This window comes from Excalfactoria chinensis, chromosome 7, assembly GCF_039878825.1.
Source record: "Excalfactoria chinensis isolate bCotChi1 chromosome 7, bCotChi1.hap2, whole genome shotgun sequence".
NCBI lineage: Eukaryota > Metazoa > Chordata > Aves > Galliformes > Phasianidae > Excalfactoria > Excalfactoria chinensis.
This window is the reverse complement of record NC_092831.1, coordinates 32,951,846-32,978,608: the sequence shown is the minus strand read 5'-3', so window position 1 is coordinate 32,978,608 and position 26,763 is coordinate 32,951,846. Positions and strand designations below refer to the sequence as shown.

The 26,763-nt window shown below is 43.7% G+C and overlaps 1 protein-coding gene across 11 annotated transcripts in view; it reads left to right on the top strand.

Annotated features, from left to right (window-relative positions):
* AGAP1 (ArfGAP with GTPase domain, ankyrin repeat and PH domain 1) overlaps nt 1-26,763 on the top strand; it is a 265,277-nt gene that overhangs the window by 134,781 nt on the left and 103,733 nt on the right. For all 11 annotated transcript variants that reach the window (XM_072342546.1, XM_072342545.1, XM_072342547.1 and 8 more), the window contains one exon: nt 16,372-16,476. In XM_072342546.1, the coding sequence (XP_072198647.1) occupies nt 16,372-16,476 (105 nt within the window). The remainder of the gene's footprint in view (nt 1-16,371; nt 16,477-26,763) is intronic.

Sequence of the window (26,763 nt, the reverse complement as noted above, 5' to 3'; positions counted from 1 at the left end):
AATAAACTTCGGATGAATAACTTCTATATTGATGAATGGGAGAAGTCTTCCTTTTTGCCTGATGTTGTTGGTGTGATGGGAAGGCTATTGAGAGAATAGTGTTATACTGCGTGATTGTTTCAATCAATGTTTATATTTTTAAGTTAAATAGCAGTTTGAAATTGTTGGTAGAAAATTGCTTTGGAGTTTTTTTTACTGTTTCCGTTCCCATTTCTTTTATTCTAATCTTTCATTTGTTACGAGTACAACGGTCTTCCTTTGGTTAAAAAGTTATAGGGCTGTATAAAAGTGAGCGTTTATGGGGGGACGACTTAAATCGGTTTGCATTTGCAACAACTTGTAAAGCTGAAAAATGAAACAAAAATAACCTCCCTTGTGTGCATTAGGGAAAAGTGAGGGCAGAATGCAACTGGCCTCAAGTGCTGTCAAAACAAGGAGGGGTTTGGGGCCCAGAAGAGAGGAAGAAACACTGTGGAACAGGGCTCAGAAGCAAAGGGGATGTTCTGGTTTATGTGAAGGGCTGCTCAGGGTGTGATGTTCCTTTGCTTTCTGGTGAATGGGGATTTCATCAACTTGTTACATCTATCTTGCTCTTCTCTCTCAAAACTCTATCTACCACTCGGAATGCCTTGAGTTTCAGATGCGACCACAGGCATTTGCTACCTCGGCGCCTTCAGATATATAACCTGCAATATACCTAATCCAGCCCTTCTTTTTGTAACCTTTGAGAATACAGGAACAGAACCTCCTGTTTTGATTCAATCTGTATTAATCGCTTGTAGTAACGTTTATGGGTGAAGAAGTTAAATGAGTGCTGCATTGCTTGAACATTTTGGAATACCTTCAGAATAATCCTCGCATAGAATGAAGGCAATACAGAGTATTTAATATTTCTTTCAGTGTCTGCAGAATATATGGAAGGCTGACCTGAGACTGTACATGGAATGAGACGAAATGTAGTTCTGTAAATGCACTGCACAGTACTTTGAAACAGACAGAACGCAGGATTCCTTTATTCTACATGTTGGAAGAGATTATTGTGAAGTAATATGTGGATTTGATCACCTTGTTTCATATATGTACAGATAAATGTGTGTGTCTATGAAATCCCCCTGTAAAAAGATAGGTAACAAATAGAAATGGAAAAGCTAGAGCAGAGGGCATCCACAGTGAGATGTGAGAATCACAGTCTATTCCAAAAGGTGAGAAAGACAAGTTTGCTGAAGTCTTTGGAAGGAGATTAAGAGGCACTTTCTTTTGTTGGCGAGGCTTGATTCTGCAAGGTGTTTGAGCTGGTGTCAAGTGCAACCTGAGGGGGCAAGAACTTCAGCTGGAGGAAAGGCTGCGCACCACAGGAACGGAGACAGAAACTTTTAATGCGTTACATGCAAAATTCAGTTTGGGTTATTAGCAGCCCTTAGCTTGGTTAAGAGCTTTTAGAGCTCATTCCTTAAACAGGATTCGTTTTTGCTGGCTAACTTCAAGCTTTCAGTGAATAATGTTTAGTTGATACCTGCCAGCCGCACTGCCCAACTTTTAGCACCCGAAATTAAAAGCTCAATTTAAAATGTGAAATAGATCAGAAGCCCGTGGAGGCAGAAACTTGGCTGTGAAAGGGGGCTTTGATGTCCGTAATGCCTATTGTTTAATGTCTGCTTTCTGCTTTTAAATGCCAAGGCACAGCATGGAGGCCAGGCCCTCCCATGGTGCGACGGAGGGTGCTTTGGGTGGTAGGGGGAAAAAAAAAGAGAAATGTTCCATCCTGTGAGGACAAGGTTGACAAGCACGAATGCTTTTGGAGATCTTTTTAAAGGAGCTGTGCGCTAAAGTGTGCAAATTCATAGTGAGCGCGCTGTGTGTGCGTGCATGTGTGCAAGGGAAAGTTAGCAGTCAGTCAGGTTTTTATCTCTTAATGAATAGAGACTGCTGAAGTAAGGGTTAGGTAATTGAGTTTATAATTAATTAGCCATAACCCTCATCAGATAAAGCAGTTGTCGAGATTTTTTTTCTTTTTCTTTCTTTTTTTTTTTTTTTATCTCCTTTCTCTCCCCAGGGCCTGCCCTTCTTTGTCCTTGTGCTGACAGCCAGCACTTATCTTGGGCCTAGGCCAGGCCCGCATGCCCGCCATGCCCTCCCCCTGCAGCCTTGCGGTGGTCAGCCATGGCCTGCATTGTCCTGCACAGCTCCCAATCAGCCAGCTGTCGGGCGCAGGATGATGAATTAGCAGGAGGAGTGGATGTGGAGGTGAGCTCCAGATTGGGCTCCCGATAGCTGGTGGAGCCGCTTCTGTTGGGCAGTCATTGAGCACAGCCCTGACGTGCTGCTGACACGTCGCAACAAAAAGGTGAAGAAGGGAGATGCAGTGCAGGACGACGCGTGCCTCCGTAAAGTTAGGGTGCTACAATGAACCCTTAATTTCTTCTGCTGTGCAATTCGCTGTAACAATACGGGGAGAAATAAATTAGATTCTGTGCTGATTCTTTTGGTGGCCTTATCTCCCTTGCATAGTGGGCTGACCGGCTCTGCCTGCAGTAGGGGCACACGCTGCAGATGCGTATCTTGAGAGCATCAAGATGGTGAAAGGTGTCATGTCTCTGCTTGTTGAGCTAGATTAAGGGCATTCGGATGATGAATTTATCCTCAAAGCACTCTCCTTTTATGGATGCCTTGGAGAAAAGGAGCTTTCTTGCTGTGTTTACAGTAGGTTGTGGCTTTCAGCTGGGTATTTTTTTTTAGGTGGGTTTACCTGCTGGAGGAGAGAAATTCTCAGGAACAAGCCTGTGGATTTCTTCTTCATCTGGAGTTTTTGAATTAGAGATGAAGACTCTCTGTCTCATATTGATTTTGGGCTTCAAATGAGCGCTGTTTCTTCTTAATCCGAGTGGGAGCAGTGGAAAATGTAGCTAAGTCTCTTGATGTCAGGTAGGGTTGAATCTTTTAGAAACTATATAAAGCGTTCTTCACCTGTGGTCACCTTAATTTTCAAGTAGACTGGTACAGCTTTCCTTTTTCTTGTTTCGGTGACAATATTCATTTTCAGTTCGACTTCAGCTCTGTGGACTCGAGCACCAGAGGTTTCACCCGGCCATATGTATGTAACCCTCTAGGATCTTTTTGAAAGTTAATTTAGTAATATATTAGTTAACCTCCATTGACGATGGCAGTTCTAAGTACATGAGAGATGTTACCGATGTCAGAACAAGCACGTTCCATCTTGGAATAATAGCAGAGCGGTTATCCTTGCGTGCCTTGCAGTGCTTGTGGGTTGTGAAGCACCACAGTTACACAGGGGAAAGCCAAGTTTTGTGTACCCCAATGCTAACTGGTCGAATGGAGGAGTAAAGGAAGCAGGTACCTGAATTACAACTTTTGATGTGAGCTGTCATGAGAAATTCCAATCAGAAACATCTTTTTTTCACCATGATGCCATTTACTAGGACAGGATGCTGAGATGCCTGACCAAAGTGCTTTGACCAACACGGGTGGGCATGAATCTTATGTCTTAAAGTGAAGTGAATGGAACTAAGAGCCTTCTCATCCCCATGGAGGCGTTCAGGTGTGTTTTATATTTGTGAAGGACAAAGCACGAGGCCACCAGAGGAAGATAAAGGTCATCTATGTAATGCAAGAACTGCTCCATTTTTATTTTTCAAGTCTGAGAATTTGTATTTCAAATGAAGAACCAATACAGATACTTTGTATTATGTTATCTCATGCAGAGGAGTAGCTGAGCTTGCGTTACTTTTAACTCTAGGAGACTGATGAGGATGGGAGTAAACAACACGTTTTGTTTTAAATTTGAGTGACTAATAGCAGTGCTGCGTTAATATGCGTCTTGTTGGAAGTCTTTGTTTGGATTAGAGTGTGCAGGATAGAGCCGTGGTTTGTGTTGGCTGGGACTTTTAAATATCTAGCCCAAACCCTTTGCCATGGGCAGGGGTATCTTTCACTAGATCAGGTTGCTCAAAGCTCTATGCAGTGTGTTCTTCTCTACTATCCCCTTACTGTGCAGTCAGAGAAGGTTGTATGTGCAGTAGATCAGCTCAATGTGAGGCTTCTTAGTTGCTTCTGGTGAGGGAAAACAGCATTCTTTGTTCCTCAGAAAATGTTTAATGCCACCCCTACCTGAATTCATCTCGTCCCAGTGATGTGGCACTTACACAGTGCACTTCCTGCAAAATTAAGCTGCACTTCGATGTAGTCTGGTCTCACATACATCTAGAACCCTTACGCCTGTTGTGCATCACTCTGTCATTTGTTCACAGGAGTACTGTGGTGATACGCTCCAGTGAAGCTTCAAAACATTGTGGTGCTTGAGAAGCAAAACTACAAAGAAAGCAGTGTAAACGAGGCCTTGAGATGGATGGAGGAACTGCTTATGGCTTTGCTGTTTTCCAACAAGTATTTTCCTTTCTGTTGTTGTTCTAATTCCTGATAGCAGTCCATGACCATTGCTTCTGTGCTGTGTTTAGTTGCAATATTTGGTGGATAGGAAGATGTTTCTGTGTGATTGGGTAAAAGAATCAAGAGTGCAAATGCACATCTTCCTGAAATGATGCACCAGCGCTGATCCTGGTAACAGCAAATAGGAGGGTAGCAGTTCCCCAGTGCACACAGTGCCGCTGTGCTGGAGGGTTGCACTGCCCTGCTGGTAGCAGACAGGTTTCTGCTATTGTGGGGTACTGTTTTCTAAAGCTCTAGATAGAAACCAGGTATTCTACTGGGCTGTGCAAGAGACAGCGATGGAAGTTTTCAAACGTTGAAAGGTTTTCCAAACTTCTTTTCAACAGCAGATTTGAGATAATAAGGCAAAAGTTGGGATGACTGGACCCGAGATTTGCCACCTTACAGCTGCGGATTGTTCTGAGTGCCTTTGAGGCATTCAGGCTTTCAACAAGGCTGTTTAAGGAACTCAGCTACAAGACAGCAAAAGTTTGTCTTTGCGCTAGGCAGTCCAGATAAAGTTGCAAGGATAATTTAAATTGACGTACTTGCAAATGTGTTCTGTTAGTGGAAAACAAAGGGAGTATTTTCTCCTAGGAAGGTACCTTGGAGAGGAAGCTGTGGTTTCCTGGGGGTCTTTGGTGCTTTCTTCCCCACTGGAGATCTCACAGCATGCATGGAGGGGACTGACAGTCTCCTCTCCCTTAACGAGTTTTCTAAACTGATTTGATCATTGCTTTTGATCCCTTCTGTAGAACTAGCATTGAAATGCAGAGAAACAGTCCATCCGACATACCGGAGCACGGCGTGTTGGAGTTGGTAGTACCAACTATCAGCAGCGGCCATAATTGACAAATAATACCCCTCATAAATACTGCCAGGCTTTTCAATTAGTTTTCATCTAAAATTCGGGATGCAAAATGATGGCCTGTCAACTGACAATGGATGACAAAAATTAATAAATAGTCTTCTAAATAGTATGGACACTTAAGAAAAATTGGGCAGCCAATTTAGCACAGCATGAACCGGGGGGAACCTTTTGTACTGTTGCCGTGCCACTAATGTTGTCTGGGTCTTTATTAATGGTGCTTGGCTGCTGCTGACAGTTTTGTTGCTACTGGCAACTTTCTTCATTAAAATTAAAGCCAGCGTCAAATCCCATTAGCCGCACTCTGTGTACCTTGCATTTTTATTTATACAATCTTTTTCTTTACAAACGCATTCTTTATCTATAGGAAGCTGGATAAGGTGGTTAAAAATTAGTCTTGTCAGTGGCTGATTGCTTACCTAAATAACAGAGGGATAACATTTCCAGCATGTTATACGTAGCCTGCAGTCCAGTAACGGTGCACAGAAACCCATAAATGATCTTTATAAATTGCCGTTTGTTAACATGGTCTTCTCCTGTATCACCTGCCAGCTGGCTGGTTTTCAGATACTCTTCCTAGGACAATAATAACCTCTGAAGGAGAGCAGTGCAGTTGTGTGATCTTCTAGATCTCACTTGCCTTTGAAACTAAAATAGTAATGATGGTGCGTACATGCTTGAAGTTGAGTGATCACGTATTCAGCAGCTCTTCTTGTAGGAAAAAATGCTATGTGCATCTTTTTTTTTTTTTTTTTTTTTCAGTGAATATTATTGGTTTTGGAAATACCTTCTGGTTTTCTTTAGGTAATCTTGGATTGGCTTCTAAATTTGCATTCACAGATGTATATAGCGCAGGGTAAGTACTGTACCTGCTGTCACTGCTGAGTACTGTGGAACATGGAAGTGTTGAGTGACCATTGCATGAAATACTTGAGGTGTGATGAAGCAATTCGTACTGTGTATCACAGATTGCATAGAAAGGGCTGATATCAACTTCAGGGCTTTGTGTGAAAAATCTGATAGTGCCAGGAATGTCTCAACCAGATGTACTCCCAGAAGTGTTTGTAGCAGACCATTGGCTGGCCTTGTGCTGTTGCTAATAGGATGCTGTATCTGGAGCATCCCCTGTGATCCAGTCTTGCTGCATGCTGACTAAATTCTAGGTGTGGAAGCTTCCAGGAGAATTAGGTCACTGTCATCTTCGTTATTATGGTGATGAAGAATATCTTCTGCTAGTTAGACTTCTTGATGCATTGGGCTGTGTATCAGGGCTCACGAGCTAGGTCCGTGTAACATACCTTTTCTGGCATCATTTGCATGTGAACCAGTGAAACAAAGTTAGATCATCTGCTTCCTGATCCTTAAGGGCTTCTGCTGCATGGAAGCACCTGGTGAAATGAAACATAAGGCTTGGGTTGATGGACAGACAGCAGCCATGTGATAGAGGCCTGAAGTAAGCTGCCATGTCCTTCTCAATGTGCAGAGAGAAGGACGAGTTCTTCCATTGTCACCTCGTTTTTACTGTTCTGACAGTACAGCTGCCCTCTGTTCAGTGCAGAAAGCAGTAGGTGATGTTTCCTCTCGTGTTCAGGGCTCGAAGCAGCAGCACCATTCGAGCTCAGGTAACCCAATCCAAAGTGTAAGGGGGAGCTGACAAATTCGTTCAGAGTGCTGGTGAAGGCCTCTGGTACCTGTTTTCCTATCAGCATGAATTCTGCAAGTGCTGTGTGCAAAAGACGTGTTCGTTTGAGAGCGATCTCATACAGTAAACAAAAATGAAAAACAATGGTTAAAATTGTGCCTTAAACTGATGCGCGTGGACTGAGGTATGTGCTGCGTGGCTCTAGTCTGAATTCCAGTTCAGCTGGAATTCAATGACCCTATCATTCCCAAGAACGGATGCGCCCTACAAAGAAAATAAACTGGCAGTGCTGAATTGCATCGATGTAATAAATCCAAGTTGTGCCTGAGTTTATTCGCTGGATCGTCTTGGCTTAGAAGAGAACGTGTCAGTAGTTAATTGTTGACTGAAGCTTAATATCTGTTAAAGTAAATGAGGCATGAAATATACTGCATAGGAAGTATTATATCCGGAGTGATTTTAACATTAAAACAATATTAGAATTCTTAACTTTGACACAATAACAGAATTCTTTATTTTGAAATTACGTTGATTAATGTTAAGCTTGGTTCCTGTGGGAAGGAAGAAGCGATCAAATGCGTCTGTGGCGGACATGTTATACAGTTGTTCATTTGTGTCTTGGTATATATTCTGCTTGTATCTGAAGGCTTTTTTCTTCTCTCCTGAGAGAGAACTGAGAGTGCAGGTGTTTCGAGGTGTTCATGTGAATGCTAGTGATGGTTGGTGGTTCATAATGTCCATCACGGGCTGGGTTCTTCATGGTAGGCATGAACATCTGGATGGTTGCAAGTTGGTTCCTTCACTCTTCCTCCCATGTCCTCTTAAACATCAGGACAGCCCCCAATGTATTCAGCTTGGCCATCTCAACGTGGAGTGTAGTAGGCTTTAAATTTGTTCCTCTTCTCATAAAACATGAAAAACTATGCAGAAATCCATTGGATAGGGGGGAAAAAAAGATTGCATATGTGTTTACGTTACATAAAAATCTACTTCCTGAAGCTATCCTTGTGGTAGATTGGGATCCATTTGGCAGTTAGCATGCAAAGGCACTGCCAGGTCTTCACAGAACCTCACTTTCTGTGAGGCCAGCATGGAAACGTGCCTGGTGTGGAGCAGAACATGACTGACGTGCTTCCAGAATTAGGAGCACGTTCTGTAACCCTTCAGGAACCGCGGCAGCTCTGTGTCTGGGAGATGAGGATTCACTTAGTACAATTTCCATTAGCAGTATCAAGTGAGTCACTTAAAGGAACGTTTTCTCGCTGGCTTTCGTAGTGTTTTGCCTGCTGTAACGATGAGAGGATACCAATTATCTAACATATTAACTGCGTCTCTGAAGGAGCAGTCTTCATTGCCATTCCTCTGAGTGAAGCATGTGGGTATGTGCACGCGCATGCACACACACATGTATTTCTCTCTTTGCTTTTGGGAGGCATATGAGGGAAAAGCTTTTCAGGTGGGTGGAGGGAAGAGTGATGGAGGATCTTGGTGCCCTCGAACCATCTCAGCCGGTTCTGCAGTGGTAGCCACATCATGAAGCAGCCTGCGAGGAGCATCACTGCCTGCCCAGCAAGAGGTGAGTGATGCCAAGGATCCTGTGAGGAGAGGACAGGGTGTAAAAGCAAGGAAAAATGAGACATTGGGAAATGCTGTTAAGGAGAAGGGAGAAGGTGCACTTCTCCTGTAGGACAAAGAGTATTTTTATCTTCCCCAACAAAGGACCAAGGACCAGAGGTGTAACCACTCCATAATACTATGTTTTTCAATGCAGGGCACTCCTTTGGAATTAAAAACAAGCAAACAAACAAACAAAACCCCATGTTGTAGCACAGGCTTTCAGAGGTTGCTCACGAAGACCTTTGTGGTCCCAAAATTTCACAATACAAAGCGTGGATTTTTTTCTGCACAGTGATAGGGAACACGGTATAAAAAAAACTAAAAAAGCCCACTACTTTTTCTTTTTCTGATGGCGTTCTTGGTTTTGTTATTCAGGAGATGCTGCATTAAATTGGATTTTGTGTCCATCATTATTAAAATGTGAAGTGTGTCGGTCACAAAGCATACATTTCAGGGCAGTTAGCTGAATAATTCTTTTCTTTATTATCCCAAATTACTGCTGAGCTCTGGAGAGGTGAGCAGTTTAGCCAATTATTGCCATTTGAGCTGGATTTGTGGGTGATTAGCTCCTGGTCGAATTCAGTCCTGGCAAGGGCTTTGAAGCCTTCGCTTGTGTGATTTTCACAGCGGTGAGGTAGGAATAGACGCGGCTAATGACAGGAAGGTCGCGTGGGTTATGTGACCTGTGAGGGGGGGGCTTGGGTTTAGCAAATAGGGCATCCACAATAACAAGTGTGTCACTAACCCTGCCGTGCATAATCGGAGTTTTATAGGATTGTTGGAGATGCTGACAGCTCAATTAAAGTGTAACCCTTTGTACCATATACCCTGGCAGAATGACAGAAATATTACCAACAAAAAAGGGAGGGTGCCACAAGGGAACTGGTTAAAGATCCAGTATTCTTTTTCTTCCCCCCTTCATCGGAGCCTGCACAGAACAAGCTGCAGAAAGCATCCATTTGTGAAATAATAGGTTGTCCAGGGGAGGGGTATGGTGCCAAACATGGCTACAAAAAAAGCTTCTCTTAAGTGGTCTTCCTGATGTTTCTATGGAAACACTATAGTATCAGGATAGAAAGTTAAAATTGGTTTTTAAGCTTTTCATGGCTTTCTCCCATGGACCCCCCCCCCTCCCCCTAACAAAGCTCTACTTTATATAAAATATGGTAAAGAGAATTTCAGGGTTCAGGAAGACGAAGCGCTGCTGTAACGAGAGCTGGACCAGCTACCCAGAAGTTGCAGCATGTGCACAATGAATTCCTTTCTGATTTCATTCTTCCCCCCCCCCCCCCCCAAGTGCTGCATTTGTTTCTTCAGGGAAAACAAAAACCCAAAAATGAAATGTTGTTCTGCTTCTTTCTCACGCCTGGCCGTGCAGCCGTTTTGTACAGCCATGAACGGTTCTGCTCCCTGAGCTCCTTCCAAATTAGCCATGCCATGCTTTAATGTGTTCTCGTACTGAAGCAGCTTCCCAAGGTTGTTTTATTTCCCTTAATTCTAGCCTAGGTAGCAGCGTTTCAACATGCTGATTTGTGTAGATGCTAACCCCGTTTGTGTCCGGCGTCGTTAGAGCACAGCGTGTGATGCTGAGCTACAGCAAGAGGTAAGAGTTCAAACAGAGCTGCTGGCTGCTGTACTACTGACTCAGACCCCTTGGCATCAGCTGTCGGGTTTCTCCCACACTAAGATAATGATTTGCATTGCACATAAGCACTGACGATGGTGTCAGGATAAACCACGACTGCCAGTGCCAAGGGGTTAATAAACCAACTACTCGAGATTATTAAGGACTGTGATTTTTTTTTTTAGTTTATTTATTTATTTTTTTTCCCCACAGTCCAGCAAATGGAAGAAACCTTAGAAGGCAACAGAGCTTCTGTGTGCTGTAGGGTGGGGAAATATTGTGACTTGTTAAGAAGCTCGCCTCATTCAGAGTGATAGCTGGGTTTAGAGCAAGTGATGTGTCCTGAACGTATCATTGTCTTAAGTATAATTGCATGCTGTTTGTTTTCTGCAAAGTTTAATATTCCCATCCGTTGTGCAAGCAGGCATTCCTTTGAACCTGATGTAAACTCTGTACTCAGCAATAGCACTGTGCTTACTGCTCCATCAGGGTACTACAGCAGGGCTGGTTCTTCAGCTTTCCATTCAGGTTCTTTGGCTGCTGGCGTGGCTGCTCTTCCACGGTCATCTGTTTGCCTCATCAAATTAGTTGGGTGAGTGTGGTATGCCAGCTGGTGGCTTCGTGTTCTCTAGTCCATGGATTGCAGTGTGGTCATCTCTTCTCCATCGCTTGCGAGAGAGATGAGTATCTTCCTGCACTCAGCGAGATCCTTAAGAGTGTTTGGCCATGCTGTGTTGGAAATACGTTTCACCCTAAGGTTAAACTTCACCTTAAAATAATTGCCTGCATATTGGAGGAACTCATCCATTACCCACAGGTAGCAGATTAAGTCCTTTGGGTTACATTGCTGGACCAGCCATTAGAAATACAAACACAATGGCAATAAGGACTGTGCTTTTTCTTTTGGTTTCTTATGTATTTAGAGCTGAGATTCCCTGGAGGAATTCATTCTTTGCTGGCACTGCTGAAACTACAATGAACTGTAATGCTCACCTGTCTGCATTTGGATGATTTTCTTAGTAAAGGTTTTTAGTTATATTTCTAATAGTAGCCAGTGTACCAAGAGCTTGGAAACTTCTGTGCTGCAGGTTCTTCTGGTTACAGCAAAAGTAAAATGTCTTTTGGTCCAAATCAGAGCTGTGTTTACATTGAGCCCTATTGTCCTGTTAAGATACATTTACAAGTTTCCAATCTGAGATAAAAGTGTAAACAGTTTCATAGCAAGCCATTCATAAGACCAACCTCCTTTCCCTGAAATGCCTGGGAAAAGTAGACTTAAATTTGGGAAACCAAGAGAGGAACAAAGAACTGTTGCTTTCCAACATAAGGATTCCAAATACATTTGTATCCCAGAGGTTTGGTTGCATATCCACGTTGTTGGAGAGAGCAGCAGTTACTGCCATCTTGCATCTGTAGAGTGCAGGTATTTGAGCTGGTGCCAGTTGTATGGTGGAGGATGAGCTTTGAGACTCCGAAGCTGCTGAAGTGAAATATTCTAGAAGCAATAATAATCAGGTAAGAAATAATCTCGTGTTTTAGGGCAAGCTACGTTGGCTCCCAGTGCTTCCAGCTGGCTTACAGTGTTGGTTAGTGATGCAAACCTGAGTGATTTACCAGCATTTGTTCATGGTGTTAAGCAATTCAAAAGAAGGGAGTGCTTTATTGACCAGAATTCGTATGTAGCCATTGCTTGTGATCCTGACTATGAATGGTTGCTAACCCAATCGTTTGGGTGAGGATGTTGTTTTTTATGACGTGTGTTATTATTTCCTTCTGCGAACGTGATGCAAATGATAGAAAATTCATGTAGAAAATTCATAGCGCTGAGTGGAAAATGAAGAATTGATGCTGTTGATGATTAAGTGCAAGATTACATATTTCGTTCTGTCAAAACAGCATCAGGGTAACAGTATGGGGTTGGCTTAAAATTAAGGAGGAAAAAATTAGACTGTATGATGCTTGTCCCTCAGCTGTGTCAGCGCTGTAAAGTTCCCTCAAGAGATCAGAGATGTAAGTATTGCTCTTTTGCAGCAGGTACGATCTTGGCTGTGCCTACTGACTAATAGAGGGTCCTAACATTGCGACTTGGCCTGCCAGGAAAAGTCAGATGTACCAAACCCTCCTTAAAGTCATGGAGTAAAGTCACGTGCTGTGGCTTGAGCCAACGCGGGGGAAACCTGCAGTCAGTTAAACACAACGCAACTGTTTGTGAAACGTTTTTCATTTCTTGTGGCCCCTGGGAAATCCAGAATACACGGGAAAGTTAGAGAAATGCAATGGAGCACAGCAGGGAACGAAAGGAGGTTTTTGCCCACCAGTATTGGTTCTGCAGGCTCCCTTGCCAGCATCTTTGATGCAGTATGATACAACCTTGAGAGGTCACTTTTAAATGCTGATAATTTGCTGCTTAAAAAGATATTCCCATGGAGCAGATGCCAAATCGTTTCCCTGTTTGCCTCCATTTGTGACAAGGTTTGCAGCTCGCAGAGGAGATGTTTGGGGCACTGAGGTGTAGCTGCTCAGCCCACATCCAGGTAACATGGGTGCACTACACGCAGTGGTCCCTTGACCAGCGGTCGGTTGCCACCAGTGCGAGTGATCCCACGCTGGGGGCCCTTCATTAGCTGCTTGTAGTCCCAGTAATGATCTGGCTGCAGAGCTGACGGCAGTCTGCAACTTCTCCTGGTGCCCTGAAGCTCAACAACATGAGCTGATTGACTCAGTTAGGGCCCCAGTCTCTAACAGCAAATGCAATCAATAAATCTTTGTTGGTAAATAATTGCTATTGAACAGAGTTTTAATATAAATTTATGAGTGGTGTTTTATCACAGCTTGAGGCTACAGCAAGCCACTGAGTGATGGATTTCAGATAACACTTACATTCATTACATTAACTTTGTAAGTTATTTAAAGCTTGTACACTTAACATTGCTTTTGGCTTGCAATGACCTCCTGGGACTAGACGTAGCATACACATTACTAATAAAGAGGCTGCCATACATACGGACAGTTCTCTGTTTTCTTTGTAGAGCGGTGCCATTCACTATGAAAAGTCAAGGAGTGAAGTTTGAGCTCTCTACTGGAGCACGTTTCTTGTCACTTGTTAGAAATGCAGCACTGGCTGTTAGGAGAAGCATTCCTCCATGAGAGTCATAATGGCAGCTTTGGAGTGAAGGTGGTAAGAATTGATTCGAAGTGTTAAATTCTTCTCAGTTGCTGAGCAGATCGGAGGTGTTACATTTGTAGTGTTGAATCTTGGGGCACGGGGCTGAATGACACTGCTGGGAGCACAGATGGAGGAACGTAAGCAAAGGTTTCTTACAAATTAGGAGAAATAATGTTATCTGATTAATGAGAGGCAGAGATTATTTCAACAAAAAGAAGCAACGTAGAATTTTGAACATGAGGTTGATTTCCTTAATCCCTTGTTGCCTTGCTGGAAGGCTAAATGGGATTTTTGCTGGGGCTGAGGTGCACCAACCTGCCAAAGGCACCAAGAGTCAGTGGGAACCGAGGTCCGTCTTGCTTCATAGAATCACTCACGTTGGAAAAGACCTCTCAGATCCCCAAGTCCAACTGCACCCACCCCACCATGCCCACTGCCCACGTCCCTCAGTGCCACGTCCCCACCATTATGGAGCATCTCCAGGGATGGTGACCCCAGCACTCCATGGGCAGCTGTGCCACTGCAGCATCACTCTTCCTGAGAAGTTGTTCCTTATGGCCAACTGTGCTTCCAGGCAGAGGATCTGATGCAAGTTAAAGGCAGACGTAGTATGATAGAAGGTCTTTTTTCTTTTGCTGCTTTGTTTTTGTGTTTCTTTTCTGTGAGTAGCATTTCTTTCTGTACTCAGGCCATTTTTATTTATTTATTTATTTACTGAAGTTTAGTTAAAGCGCATTTATAGCAGATCTAAGCTCCAATACGAAGAGCATCTCTCCAGACCATTCTATGTAATTATCGCAGACAAAGTGGCAGTCTCTGGCCTTGGGGGCGATGAAAGAAAGAAGTGTGGCTGATGTGCTCCTTTGCTTCATAACACTTCGTTTGCTGCTTGTATTCACAGCACTTTTGTTCACAGATACTGGATGATATATTTTGGTTCTCAGATAATACAGAAGTATATTGTCTCATGCATCCTTAAGAAACAGATTGGGAAGGCTGATGGGTTAGGTTGATACAAATAGGATGATGGTGCATATTTAACAGTGAGTAATTGTTTTTTTTTTACATGAGAGCACCAAATTGTGCTTTAAAAGCAGGATGGAATCCCCATTCTGAATAACTAGTTCCTTATTTAGATCCAAAACTAGAATTTCATAGTTCACACAATCACAGAATGGTTGGGTTGGAAGGGACCTCAAGGATCATGAAGCTCCAACCCCCTGCTGCATGCAGGGCCACCAACCTCCACATTTAATACCAGCCCAGGCTGCCCAGGGCCCCATCCAACCTGGCCTTGAACACCTCCAGGGACGGATGGGGCATCCACATCTGGGCAGCTGTTCCAGCACCTCACCACTCTCTGAGTAAAGAACTTCCCCCTGACATCCAACCTAAACCTTCCCTCCTTCAACTTCAAGCCATTTCCCCTAACAAAGTCACCAGGAAACAAAAATGATTTAGAATTTTCTCTGTAAATATTCTGTTATTTGCAAAATAATAGACACACATTTGTCCAAAAAAAGGTCCTCACCCAAATAGTGGGGATGGCAACCATTCATTTAGACGGCTTCTTTTGCAATGTGTGGATTTTCTAATTGGCATGAACTCCAAATTACTTAAGTAGTGATAAGTTTTCCTTATAGCACTGAGCGGTAAGTAGGTGTGAAATAGATTTCTGCTTTCTTAGAGACTTCAAAAAACAAAACAAAAAAAGAAAGGGAAAAAAAACGACAAGGAGAAAAGAAAGACGGTTGTGATTCTTATGGCTTTTTTCCCATTAAAAGGTCTGAAGAACAAACGCACCAGAACCGGCACGGGAAAACAGCTTTGGGAGAGTAATTTTTGATCCATATAGCATAGCTATAACTAAAATTGGGTGCCCCTAAGTGTGAGCGACTGTGCTATAGGTGAGGTTTAAAAGATGGGAAAGGTGAAGTGACAGATCACCCGCTATAGACAAACATAGGAGTCAAAGGCAGAAGTGAGCTTTCATTTTTAATGGAAGAAAACAACGTCTCTAAGCACGAGAGGACGGTAATTGGAATGTGTAACTCACACTTGCAGAAGCTTTTGTGAGAAACCGTTTTCAGAAGCCCTGCTCTGTTTTGTAAAAGTTTGAGGTTGAGCCACCTAAATGTAGCAAAGAACGGCGCACAAAAAGGAAGCTGACCCCCGGATGGTCAGAAAGGTAGGGGTTTGTAATTCAGTCCTCTGACACAGGCTTTTATTTACAGTCCTATCTGCAGATCACTTTGAGTTGAGAAGGGCTGCTCACCGAAGTTCTATTCCAAGCTTGTGTTCAGGAACGGGCAGTTGTGAACTTTGATTTCCCTTCGGGATCATCTCTGTTGCAGAAGGAGAGTTATTGGTCCTTATGGGCTGTGGCAAGGGACTTCAGCCAAAACTTACAACAGCTGGCATAGAGGGAGGGAAGAATGTGCTTGGGGAGAGTTCTCATCATGCAAAGGCATAGAAGAGCTCCTTGTACACTTGGCGTTGGGACGTGCATGTATGAAACAGATGTAAGTGAAGGCCTTTATCTTAACCTGGTCTGTCAGAGTGCTTCCTGCGGCAGTACCGTGTGTGCTGGGATGTCCTGGTGCCGACGCCAAGCTTCCCACAACAGATTATTACATCAGAGAGCTGCCTTCTCACGTGGCTCTGGAAGCGTGGATTGTTAAAGCGTTGTTTGGTTTACCATCACTTTGTAGTATAAGAAGTTGCATTTTGCTTTTCTAAGTGAATTTATGTTGTTAAGCTCAGAACAGTTTGGTACACACTTGTAGTCCTTGTCCATTTAAACACGATGGTGACTTTTAAATACTGATGGTTGAAATTCCCCACCAATGTGTGGATTGAATACGATTTATGGAACAGTGAGGCATCTTGTCGTGTTAACACCTGCCTACCCGAGGAATGATGTTGAACACACAAGGATTTAGCTCTTTTCTGTGTATTAAATAGGGATGTGTTGGCAAAATAGTGGTTAATGCTTTTTCTTCCTCCAACAGGGTATGCTGCTAAAGCGAAGTGGCAAGTCATTGAATAAAGAATGGAAGAAGAAATACGTGACGCTCTGTGACAACGGTGTGCTGACCTATCATCCTAGTTTACATGTAAGTACTCCGTGCTCTCTGTACCTTCAACAACTGTCCTGCTCTGGTGAAGCGGTGTTAGCAAGTTCATCTGAGCATGTTTTTGTTGAGCCCAGTTTGGTGAAGAAAGTTCTTTCACTTTATTCCATTCCCATCCCCTGAAAACTTGTAATTAGAAATCAAATTCTGCATTGAAGCTCAGTGCGTACAGTCCAGTTCCTCTGAGTGCCCTGTTTAAGCCTTTATTTTGTGCTGATGTCTTTATGGACTTGCTGTCAATTAAGAAAGGAACGATGTCCTAGACATAGTTAAGACTGAGTACAATTTCTGGCATCTTTGTCAGTGCTCAGTGGTTGTCTTTTATTCAGAAAGTAGTTCTGAACAGCCTTTTGAAAATGACATGGCTATTAAGATGTGCCATAGAGCATTTTCACATTAAGATCTCTGTTGTTGTCTCTGCCCAAGTATCCTGTCTGTCTGTCTGTGTGTAGAACACCATCCATGGGTTTGGTTTGGAGGCACAGGTGCCTGACTCAAGACTAGCCCAGCCCTTAAGTCCCAGCCATACCAGCAGGAGGGATGTGATTTGCCAGAGCTCAGCAAGAGCTTTGGGATTGTCCCAGGTCTTATATTCCATCACTTTGTCCCCTACAGAAATCAGAGGGTGACCAGGTGTAACATTTTAGGGTCTTTCGACACTTACTGCTATCATTTTTTGTTCCTAGGCTATCTTATCTTTTCTCAGTAAGGAGTAAAATTCAGCGTTTTGAATGGATGGATTTCTGTGGGTACGTTCTTGGGTTTGCACGTGTGGGTCTGTCAGAAAGCTTCTGCTTTAGATAGATGATGTCTCGGGAGAGTGACTGTGCTGATGCTGTGCTTGCACCAACTCCACATTTCCTCAGGGATGAATATTGGGATTTTCTCTGGCTCACTGCAAGAATTCAGTCTTGCTCCTTACCATAATACTGCTTTGCTATAGTTTCTTGTGTTATTTCCATATCTCCTAAAAATAAGTGGCACAACTAGCAATTCAAGCAATTGCTTCTTTCCATCTGAAATGTCGTCCCTCAACTTGTGTAGTCCAGGGCAATTTATTGTTGAGTTTCTCTTTTCTCCCTTTCACAAACCTGGACAGGACAGCCTGTCCATTGTAGCCATTCTTACCCTGTTTAAACTGGGGGAATGCTGCTGAGAAGCTACCCTGAAATACCTGAATCTCATAAGGGTATTGCTGGCAGCACGGACACTGCGTGCCTTTGAGGCAGACCACAGTGGACACCCCCAGATGTGCTCCCTTAAGGCTGTAATGGCCACTCCGGGGCAGAGCAGGGAGCAGGCAGGCTGCCTTGTCTGCACCCACATCCCCTCCATGCTCTCTAAGTGCTCTATTGTTCCTGAGCTTCCTGGGAACATATGTTAGTTTTTCATTGCTTCTCTGAGACAATAGAGTACTTCTCTCTAGGCTTCACTGGAGCTGCTTAGTCTTCCCCTGAGTGAGAATCCATTGAGATTAGAGGTAATTACTTTGAGATTAGAGGTAAATCCATTGGAGATTAGAGACAATCCATTTAAAGAAGAAGTAATTACTAGCCTGTAATTGTTTCCCTCTATCCCCCACTGTGGCCCCCCCCCCCAACCCCCCCCACTCCCAAGAAAAAGGTAGATGTCTCTGTATTTCCATTTGCTCAGCCCTTTCTTAGATCAGTTTTTCTCTGGGCTGTGTTTTGGTGGGTAGCAGTGGGAGACCCTGCACAGCTCCTAGCTGGCAGGAAGCTGCTGGGGACAGCCTACTGCTTGTTCTGAGTCTTCTGCAGACACCCGTGCTGAACTCACTCTCTAGGAATATCTGTTCATTCATGTTAAAATCTTCCTGTGATGTGGTTTGTGTTATAAACGATGCTTCTTAATGTTCTAATTCTATTGATTTTAGCCTTCCAAGAATCACTGAGACTTGAGCGTGTTTCATTACTGCCAGTGAACTACTTTGTGTCAGATAGCTGTTGTTAATATACCCTGCAGAGCGTTCTTTGTGCATTGGGCAATTTGTACAGCCATCAGTTAGCATATTTCACTTGTGAAACTTGCAGCTCCTCATAGTGTTGGTGCTTGCTTTGACAGGTCCTTATGACTCAGAAACCTCCAACTGAAAAACAATGGAGGGCTGACCTGGCTATTTTGTCTTGGTATCACCTTACTGCTTATCTGTCAGCCTCCTCTGCTGGGGCTGGGAACATGAGTAGTATTTTCCCTATTCTGTGCAAACTGCAGTGGGACGAAGAAGTAGGGCCAGATGCTTCAAGTCAGTTGGGCTCCCAGTACAACTTGTGCAAATCTTTGTGGGTGACAGAGCACAGAAGTCAAGAGTTTTTGCTTGGAGGTTGCTCAGTGACTGGTTTTCCTCACACAAGACTCTGATGAGGTGCTTTTGCTTGATTTTGCTAGATTTTGCTGAGCTCTCTCTACTTGTTTCATTTGTTCATCCCAAACTCAATGAGCTGATGAATTTCTAATGCCGTGGTTGCATTGCTGTTTGCTGTGGTGAGCTTTAAGTTGCTTTTTGAAAAACAAGACCTTTTTTCCTACTGTCCTTCCATCAAATAGGATAAAATAGGAGAGTTAGCCATCCTAACTTTCCTTAGCCATCCATCTGAACTCGTGAAGAGACGTGGTGCTAATCTCACCTGTTGGATGGATAGACGTTATTTCAGGTCTGCAGGTGATGTTGGTTGTACAACATTTGGCAGTTGTAAATCTGTGAAGTGAGTGGTGGTCTGGCCTCTAGTGGTGGTAGGAAGCATTAAATATAAAAGACAATCTAATCTTTCTAAATCGTAGCTTGAGGCAGAACGCAGAATTTTACTGAACCCCACCTTTGGAAGAAGCTTTTACAAGATCTAATAGCTGTTAGTGGGCGCTGTATTTAGATACTGCTTGAGACTTGGCCAACAGCGTGTCAGTTTTCTATTGCGTGTGTTACCACAGCACATCATTCACGAAGGCATTGGCTTCTAATACAATAAATAGTCTGTGTTGCAGAAATCAGTAATGTTGTCCTCCTGGAATAAAGGATTGGCTGCAGAATGAAAGGATTTGGGGTGGGGTGTGAAAATCAAACTAGTATCCCTACTTACAGTGGAGGTATCTGTGGAAGGGTCAGGCCTGCTTGGCAGCACAGCGTGTTGAAATGAGTGCTGTATTGTGCCCGCTAAATAAGTAACTACGGATGCTGCCAGGTTGACATTTTACACAATAGCTAAATTCGTATTCCTTCTTCTTAAGAAAGTGGGGGAAGAGAAGAATGGGGAAAGAAAATATATGTACATAAGCACCCTACTGTTTCCTGACTTGGTCATGTCAGTTTTTTTCAAGAGCCTTAAACCTTCCCTTCCCTTGGGATGCAGAGGAGCTGTACCAATAGAAAATGGTGGGGATAATGAGAGAGAACTTTGACCCGCAGGCTTCAAAGTTCACCATAGCTACCTATTCATCATACACTTCTGGAGTATAGCCATTGAGTGGATGACTAAAATTCTGGCTGACAAATTCAGTGTCAGCCTACCCAAAGGGACCCATGGGAATTTGTCTAGGCATCTCTTGGCTTTTAATGGCAGAATGCCATGCGTAAGGGCTCCTGAAATGTATTCGCCAGGATACCTGCTGGGCAGTGCTGCACTCAGCTTCTTTATCTAAGCCTCATCCTGATGAATAGATGGTGTTTCACCACTGACTGTGTCCCAGACACTTGCCACAGCGCCACAGGTCAGTAGCTGACAAAGCTTTAGCCGTGGATGTCCATTTTCTGCCATTGTGTCCTCATCATCATCGCTGCCCCTTTCTTATTTGGGGGGGGGAAGTGCTAAGGGGGTGTAGAATTGAGGGGGGAAATCTCTCCTTCATCTTCGTGAGAGGTATGTGAATTCACACATGTAATTCTGCTCCATTAGTCTGACAGTAGCCACAATTTCAAAACCCTTTGTAGCAGTGTTGACCGGGTGGGCAGCCCACGTGCACTGCCTCAAAGGTCACATTAGTGGCTTTTTGCAATGAGATGAAGTGAACGTACCTAAACTAAACAAAAGAAATTTCAGCCTGGCAAATAAGGTTGTACTTGGCACAAGGGCTCCAACAGTGTGCTGTAACAACATGTCTTCTTAGAAGCTGCTGTAACCCAGGCCCAGCTCTGGGGCTTGCAAAAAGCTTTGGAGCCTTGCGGTGGGCCCTGGCCTTTTAGTAGATGATTCTTGCTTGGACACTTCCTTGAGGAAGAGTAACTTGGTGAGAAATAGAAGGCAGATGAAATTGCCCTGTGTGTAGGTGTCTTGTAGTTTCTCACCATGTTTAGTCCTTACTTTTCCTGAACAAATTGAAGGTAGGGGGTTTGCTTGCAAATCGGGCGTACACGTAACACTTAGAGGTTGTGATTTTACTTTGTAGCTTCTTGGCAGACTCTTTTCTTTCAATTTGGGAGAAGATTTATAAATATGGATGGTAAAAAAATACAAGCTGGAGTGTATTTGCAGTCCTTAAGTGAGATGTATAATTGGGGATAGCTGTCAAGGCAAATTATTCTGATCCCCTGGCTTTGTGTCCTGTTGATCTAGAAATAGTCTTGCTTGGAAACGCCATTGCATCGTTGTCTTCAGTGAGAATAAAACCAGTTAGGGATGGTCAGCAGTGTGAAATAATCCTGGAACATGCAATCCCTGTCTGCTCTAAAAGAGAGGAAGGCTGGTTGTTCAGAGCAACTTCTCATAATCACATCTGTGACTCATTACAGACGTTCACAGGTCAGTAAATGCACAAAGAAGGAGAGTGTGAAGCACTTTTCCTTAAGTCCATTCAATTCGGAGGGCATGGCACGATTTGTCACATCATCAGCATGGGATATTGTAGCAAACTCAGTGCTGCTACTTGCAGAGCTGTGCAAGCTTGCAGTAGAGCAGCAAGCATGTATTTATTTCACTGTTGTGCTTAATCCCACTGCTCTCCTCCCACCTCCAAAACCAAGAAAAGCAAACAAACGAGGAAAAACTTTGGTATCTGAATGAGTTGCAAACGAATGGCAAAAGCCAAGCTATTCATTAATCACGAGGTTTTATAAAATTAGAGCTTCCTGTCCAGCAGAGCTAACTGCTGTGGATATAAATGCCTCATAAATTACTCCCGATGGTAACACTCCGATTTGTCTCTTACAGCAGTTCTTGGTACGAAGCCTGAACGAGTTTTGTTAATGTTTCATGACAACGAGCACTCCACTAAAAAATAAAAAGCTAAGTTTTTTTCTGAAGCTGCATCTGTGTTGCAAGTGTTGCTGCTGCCCCTAGCTGGCTGATTGGACCAATTGATATTGCAGTATCCATACAGTCGATGCTTTTTATTACTGAAGTCCAACGTGCTCGACTCCCGGTTTGAATAGAAGAGATTCAAGATGACCTTCTTTTTGTCAGGACAAGTGCTTTAGTGATCAACGTTTTCCAGAGTGCGCTCTCATTTCTGTGCTCTTCTCAGAAAATGACATTTCATTGTTTTTCTTAAGCATAACTATATATTCTGCAGCGGAATGATGTTATGCCCGTGTTTATGTGCACGAGGAGAGGATGGCTACATTAGCAAGAGAATCTGATGAGTGTATTCCGCTGTGGCTCATAACCAGATCAGAATGGTTTGTTGCTGCGGTCCACGCAGGGAAGGTGGGGAGAGGACTTTGGGAGACTTTTGTTTCTTCTTAGGTGTGCCTGTGGCCCCAAATGGAAACCAATCAAGGAGCGATTTATGTTCATTAAGTGCTTGTCAAAACTGAAAAATTTTCTAATCAACAGCAATCTAGCTGAGGCCCCTCAATGGCTGGGAGTGTCGCCTCCGCACTATCGGCTATTTGCCTGTTACAACTCTAGGCTAGAAATCCACTGATGATTACATTAGGCTAAGCTGCGAAGTAAATGAACCATGTCTTATTTAGGTGCAACTAGCTTCAGTGTAGTCCTGCCCCGCAGGGCACTTTATAGCGTTTTATGGCTTTAAAATTAGTGTAGCTTCCCATTTGCTGCAGGGTGCTGCATGTTATGCCTTTGAACTCAATAAGCAAAGGGAAGGGGGCCTTTTGTTTCCCTCCCCCCTCCCCCCTTCCCTCTTTTTCTTCTTTTTGCAGTTTAGCAATTTTGTTTTGCATCTTTTCCAGACAGCATTTTGCAATAAAAATGTCTGACTGCCCTGCACACATGCACAGAAGTGAGGGCTTCAGCCCTCCGCCGGTCTGCCTACACTTCGGGGTTGGCTCTGGGCTGGAGGAAGGGCTCGGGTTTTTGTTTTCCCAGGCAGTTGTTGCTGATGGTGATGAACAATGGGTTGTTTGGTTTGCTGCCTACCCCCGGCTCACAAAACAGAAGCTGAGCACAAAATGTGTGCTACTCTCGGACTTTCAGAGTTGCAAACATAAACTTTATTTTCCACAAGCATGGGTCACTTGTTTTGTTCTACCTCTGATCAGGAAATGCTATCTCAACTTCAGGACGCTTAAAGCTTGGGACTGTGTTCTGCAACTTGAAGGATGGGAACTGTTTTTTCTCATGTTGGTGTAAAGCAGTGGCAGATCGGGGAAGGAATTTCCAGCTTTCTATCCAGTTGGACCAGTTCCTAGCATTGCAAAAACAGGCTTTTGATTTTAATAACTCAAAAGGAGAAAAAAGTGTCATATTCTTACTTTGGTATCACTCAAATACTGTTCTGGGAGGGGGTCTCATTTGGTACATCATGCACTGGAAAAGTGCAGCATTGGGGACAGGTATGTGGAGGCTCCCCAGGAGATTCTTATAAAACAAGTTAATGATCTGACACAGGACGAGCCTGAGATGAGAGGTGAACTTTGAGTCATGTTCACCTAGTTGCCAGTATGCAGAAATACAACCCCAGTGAAAGGGATTTCACTGCAGGGTAGCTCCATTTACTGAGCCCAGCCAGAAGAGGTCCTAGTTTCTGCAGTTGATCCTTCTGTCTTCTTGGTGAGGTTCCTTGGCCAGGAAGAAGAGGTGCAGGGGTGGTTCGGTGCAGGAGAATCCTGCCTGAGTAAAATGGTTCGGCTCTTACTCTTCAGGTGCTTGTTTTGTGGTACCCTGAAGGTGTTTTGTAGTTGTGTAGTTTGCAGAGAAGATAATACCTACTGTAAAGAACTGGGGAACTTCTACTCCCACTTTATACAGCCCCACAGAAAAAAAACATGGGGTACTTAATCCTCAGAGTATTAATTGGTAAGTACTGTATTCAGAAATTCAGTGTTCTTGCTCTCAGTACACTGAGAATGAAATGCTTTATGGTTTAAATACGGGACTAAATGATCTCCAGGGGTCCCTTCCAAACCTTGTGATTGTTCGGACTGTCTCTTGTATTAAAGCCATCTGAAGATTCTCGTACTTTGATATCGAGTGTTACATCCTAATGTGAGCCATGTATTTAAAGTAACTTGAGGCTCATTCTGGGGAGGAGCCATGCTGTTGCATGCTCTGATGTCCTTTTGTAAAGTATTCAGGTCAATGTGGTAGTCTTGGATGGGGGTGAGTTTGAGTCCCAGCTTCCCTGTGCTTCCATTTGCCTTTCCTTCATCTGGTCTGTGCATCCTTTCTTCCCTGAGAAAGGGGCAGCTCCCTTTTCTTGACTGGGAGAAGGTGGGCAGCTAGCTGGGCACATCACTTAGCCAAGTTTTAGGTTGCATTGATGATGGAGAGTTTTCTTGGGCAATCAGAACCCATTGCAATGCACCGCAGCTACTTTAACAGCTGCTGGCAGTGAAAACAGGACAACTCCACACTAGCAGTGTTTATTTTTGGTATGTCTGTTCAGCAAATGTAATACCTGTTTGCTCCCTTTGGATGTCTGAAAGGCTTCTATTCACTGACTTGGTTAAATCAATTTCTGCCGTTGTAAATGGAAAGCTGTATTAAGACCAGAACTAAAGTACTTTACATTCTTCTGTGTCATGGCATATCATTCTTTCTTACTCAAGGCAATTCATTTTGTAGCGCCGTCAGATAATATTTTGTGTTATCTTCAGTCAATGCAGCTTTTATGACTTTCGGTGATATTTTAACAGTTTATTTAGTCCTAAAGATAATGGTCAATGGCCTTGAGTAGTCAAATTAACACCTCAGCAAGCCAGTATTTGAGCAAACCGCTAACAGTAACCTCGGGATGAAAAGCAATGAGAATCAATATAGCGAGTGTATTTTTAGGGGTTATTGATTGATGCGTTCTGGCCTTAACGTGGAGCAGAGTTGCCCCACAGCTGACTAAGATGAAGTTGCTAGTCGCTGATAACCGTAGACCATCACCTGTGCAGTGTTTTACAGGCTGGGAGATTAGATGGCAGCCTCCTACGGGTCTGGGATACAGAAACCGTGGTCCGTAGTGCCAAGCTGTAGGAAGATGCTGAATGCTTCTCTGCTTGTGCTGCTGCCAACCATGGTGGTGAGGGTTGGTGACAACGTGATGTGGTGCTAACCTCACCCTGGTGGGGTCAGCAAGGCACCCTGCTCCATCTCCACAGAGCAGGCCACCACGTTGAGCCAGGTTCTGTCAGCAGCCCGGAGCCCTGGGTCTCCCTGCCACAGCTCTCAATTGCTAGCAGGTTTCTCTCATTGCACCTCATTTGCATCTGGGACATCAATTAGCATGTTTGTTGAGGCTAATTGAATGAAACTCAATCATAGCTCTTAATTGCTTGACTATGTGAAAAGAAATCACATTAATGCAGCTAATTAAGTGTATGGCAATAGATGCAACATAATTAGGAGCGAAATGTAAAAAACAAGAGCTGGCGAAGGTGCTGGAGCAGGGCGTGGGGATGCGGGCCCGCCGTGCTGCTGACATGTCTGGGGAGGGTTCCCTCCACGGTGCCGCTTGCTTTTTTTCCTGCCTTGCTGAATGATGAACGTGGACAACTTGAGAAGAAAAATGCAAATGGCTTTGCAATTACTACTTTTTTCAAGCTGTTGAGGGGCAGAAGATGGCACTTCTGGGGTGGCCCGCTGTTGAGTAGGCTCTAGGGACTTGTTAAGTGCTGTTTAAAAGTACTTGGCTTTGAATTACCCTCATGCCTTGTTAAAGGGTTTTTTCCCCTTTTTTCTTGGATCAGCATTTTCCACAACTAACATCTAGGGGAGTTATATCTGTAACATTTGCATATCAAAATCAGGCTTGCTGTCTTCTCTTTAACGCGGCATATTCCAGATGACAGCAAGACCCTCATCTGTTCTAATCTGATCAAACCATACATTGCACTTCTGAGGCTGCCACATTATTCTGTAGTTTTAACTTGTATTCCCCCAGTGCAGATCTGAAGGAGCATGTGCAAGGCTGGATGGCACGCTGGCTGCAGGCTTGGTGCTTTCCTCTGCTCCTCCTCAGGGAACGCGGAGATTATCGCTATGCATCTTGCACACAATGAAAGAGTCTTTATTGTTTACATTTGATATATCCCTATAAATATTTAAGCTGACGTTAATACCTGCGTGGCATCTGTTCTGTTTGGGCACTTCCGTATAATAACGATGTGGCTGCAGCGGGTTTTGTTTCCTGCTTGCCAGCACTGACTGACTCTCCTGAATTGTTTATGGCTCACCTAAGCCCGTTTTACTCTCAATTAACAGTGCTTTAATAACACCCTGTCACATCTCACCGGTTGTAGCAGGGAAATTGAACGCCGTTCATCTGAAGATCTTGGGCAAAAATCTTCGTTATGAAATTGATATGGAATACAGGATTTTTTTATGAGGGAGATGATTGCTCCCTGTGTTGTGCCAACAGTGATTTAGGTCTGGAGTCTGCTCTCAGTCCGTGCTGGTATTTACTTGTAAAATTGACTCCGTGGTCGTACATAGAGGCCTGTAAGCTGCAGATTTGGAACTATTCTAATTAATATCTGTGTTCTTCTATATAACCCCATGTAGTCTGACTAAATTTTGCCCTGGACACATAAAGAGCTAGAAGAAATATCACTGCCAGCAGGTCTTTGCTTGTGCAGGCACAGAGCATCACCTGGTTCTCTGGAAATCAGTCAAGTTCTACCTGTAAAGAAACAGTTTGCTACAGAACAGTGTTCAGGAGGAATGTTCCCTTGGTTTCCAGCCTAACTCAAGAGTTAATGCCAGTTTCTTTTCCCAGTCATTGGCTCACGTTGCCATTTTCTTCTTGGGGCACATCCACCAACGTGTGTGTTTTACAGCATATTTTATATAGCATATGTCCTTCATTTCAGTGTGTTGTACGACCTGTCTTGCATTTCCTCTCCAAGCATCCAGTCTCTTTCTTTCAGTG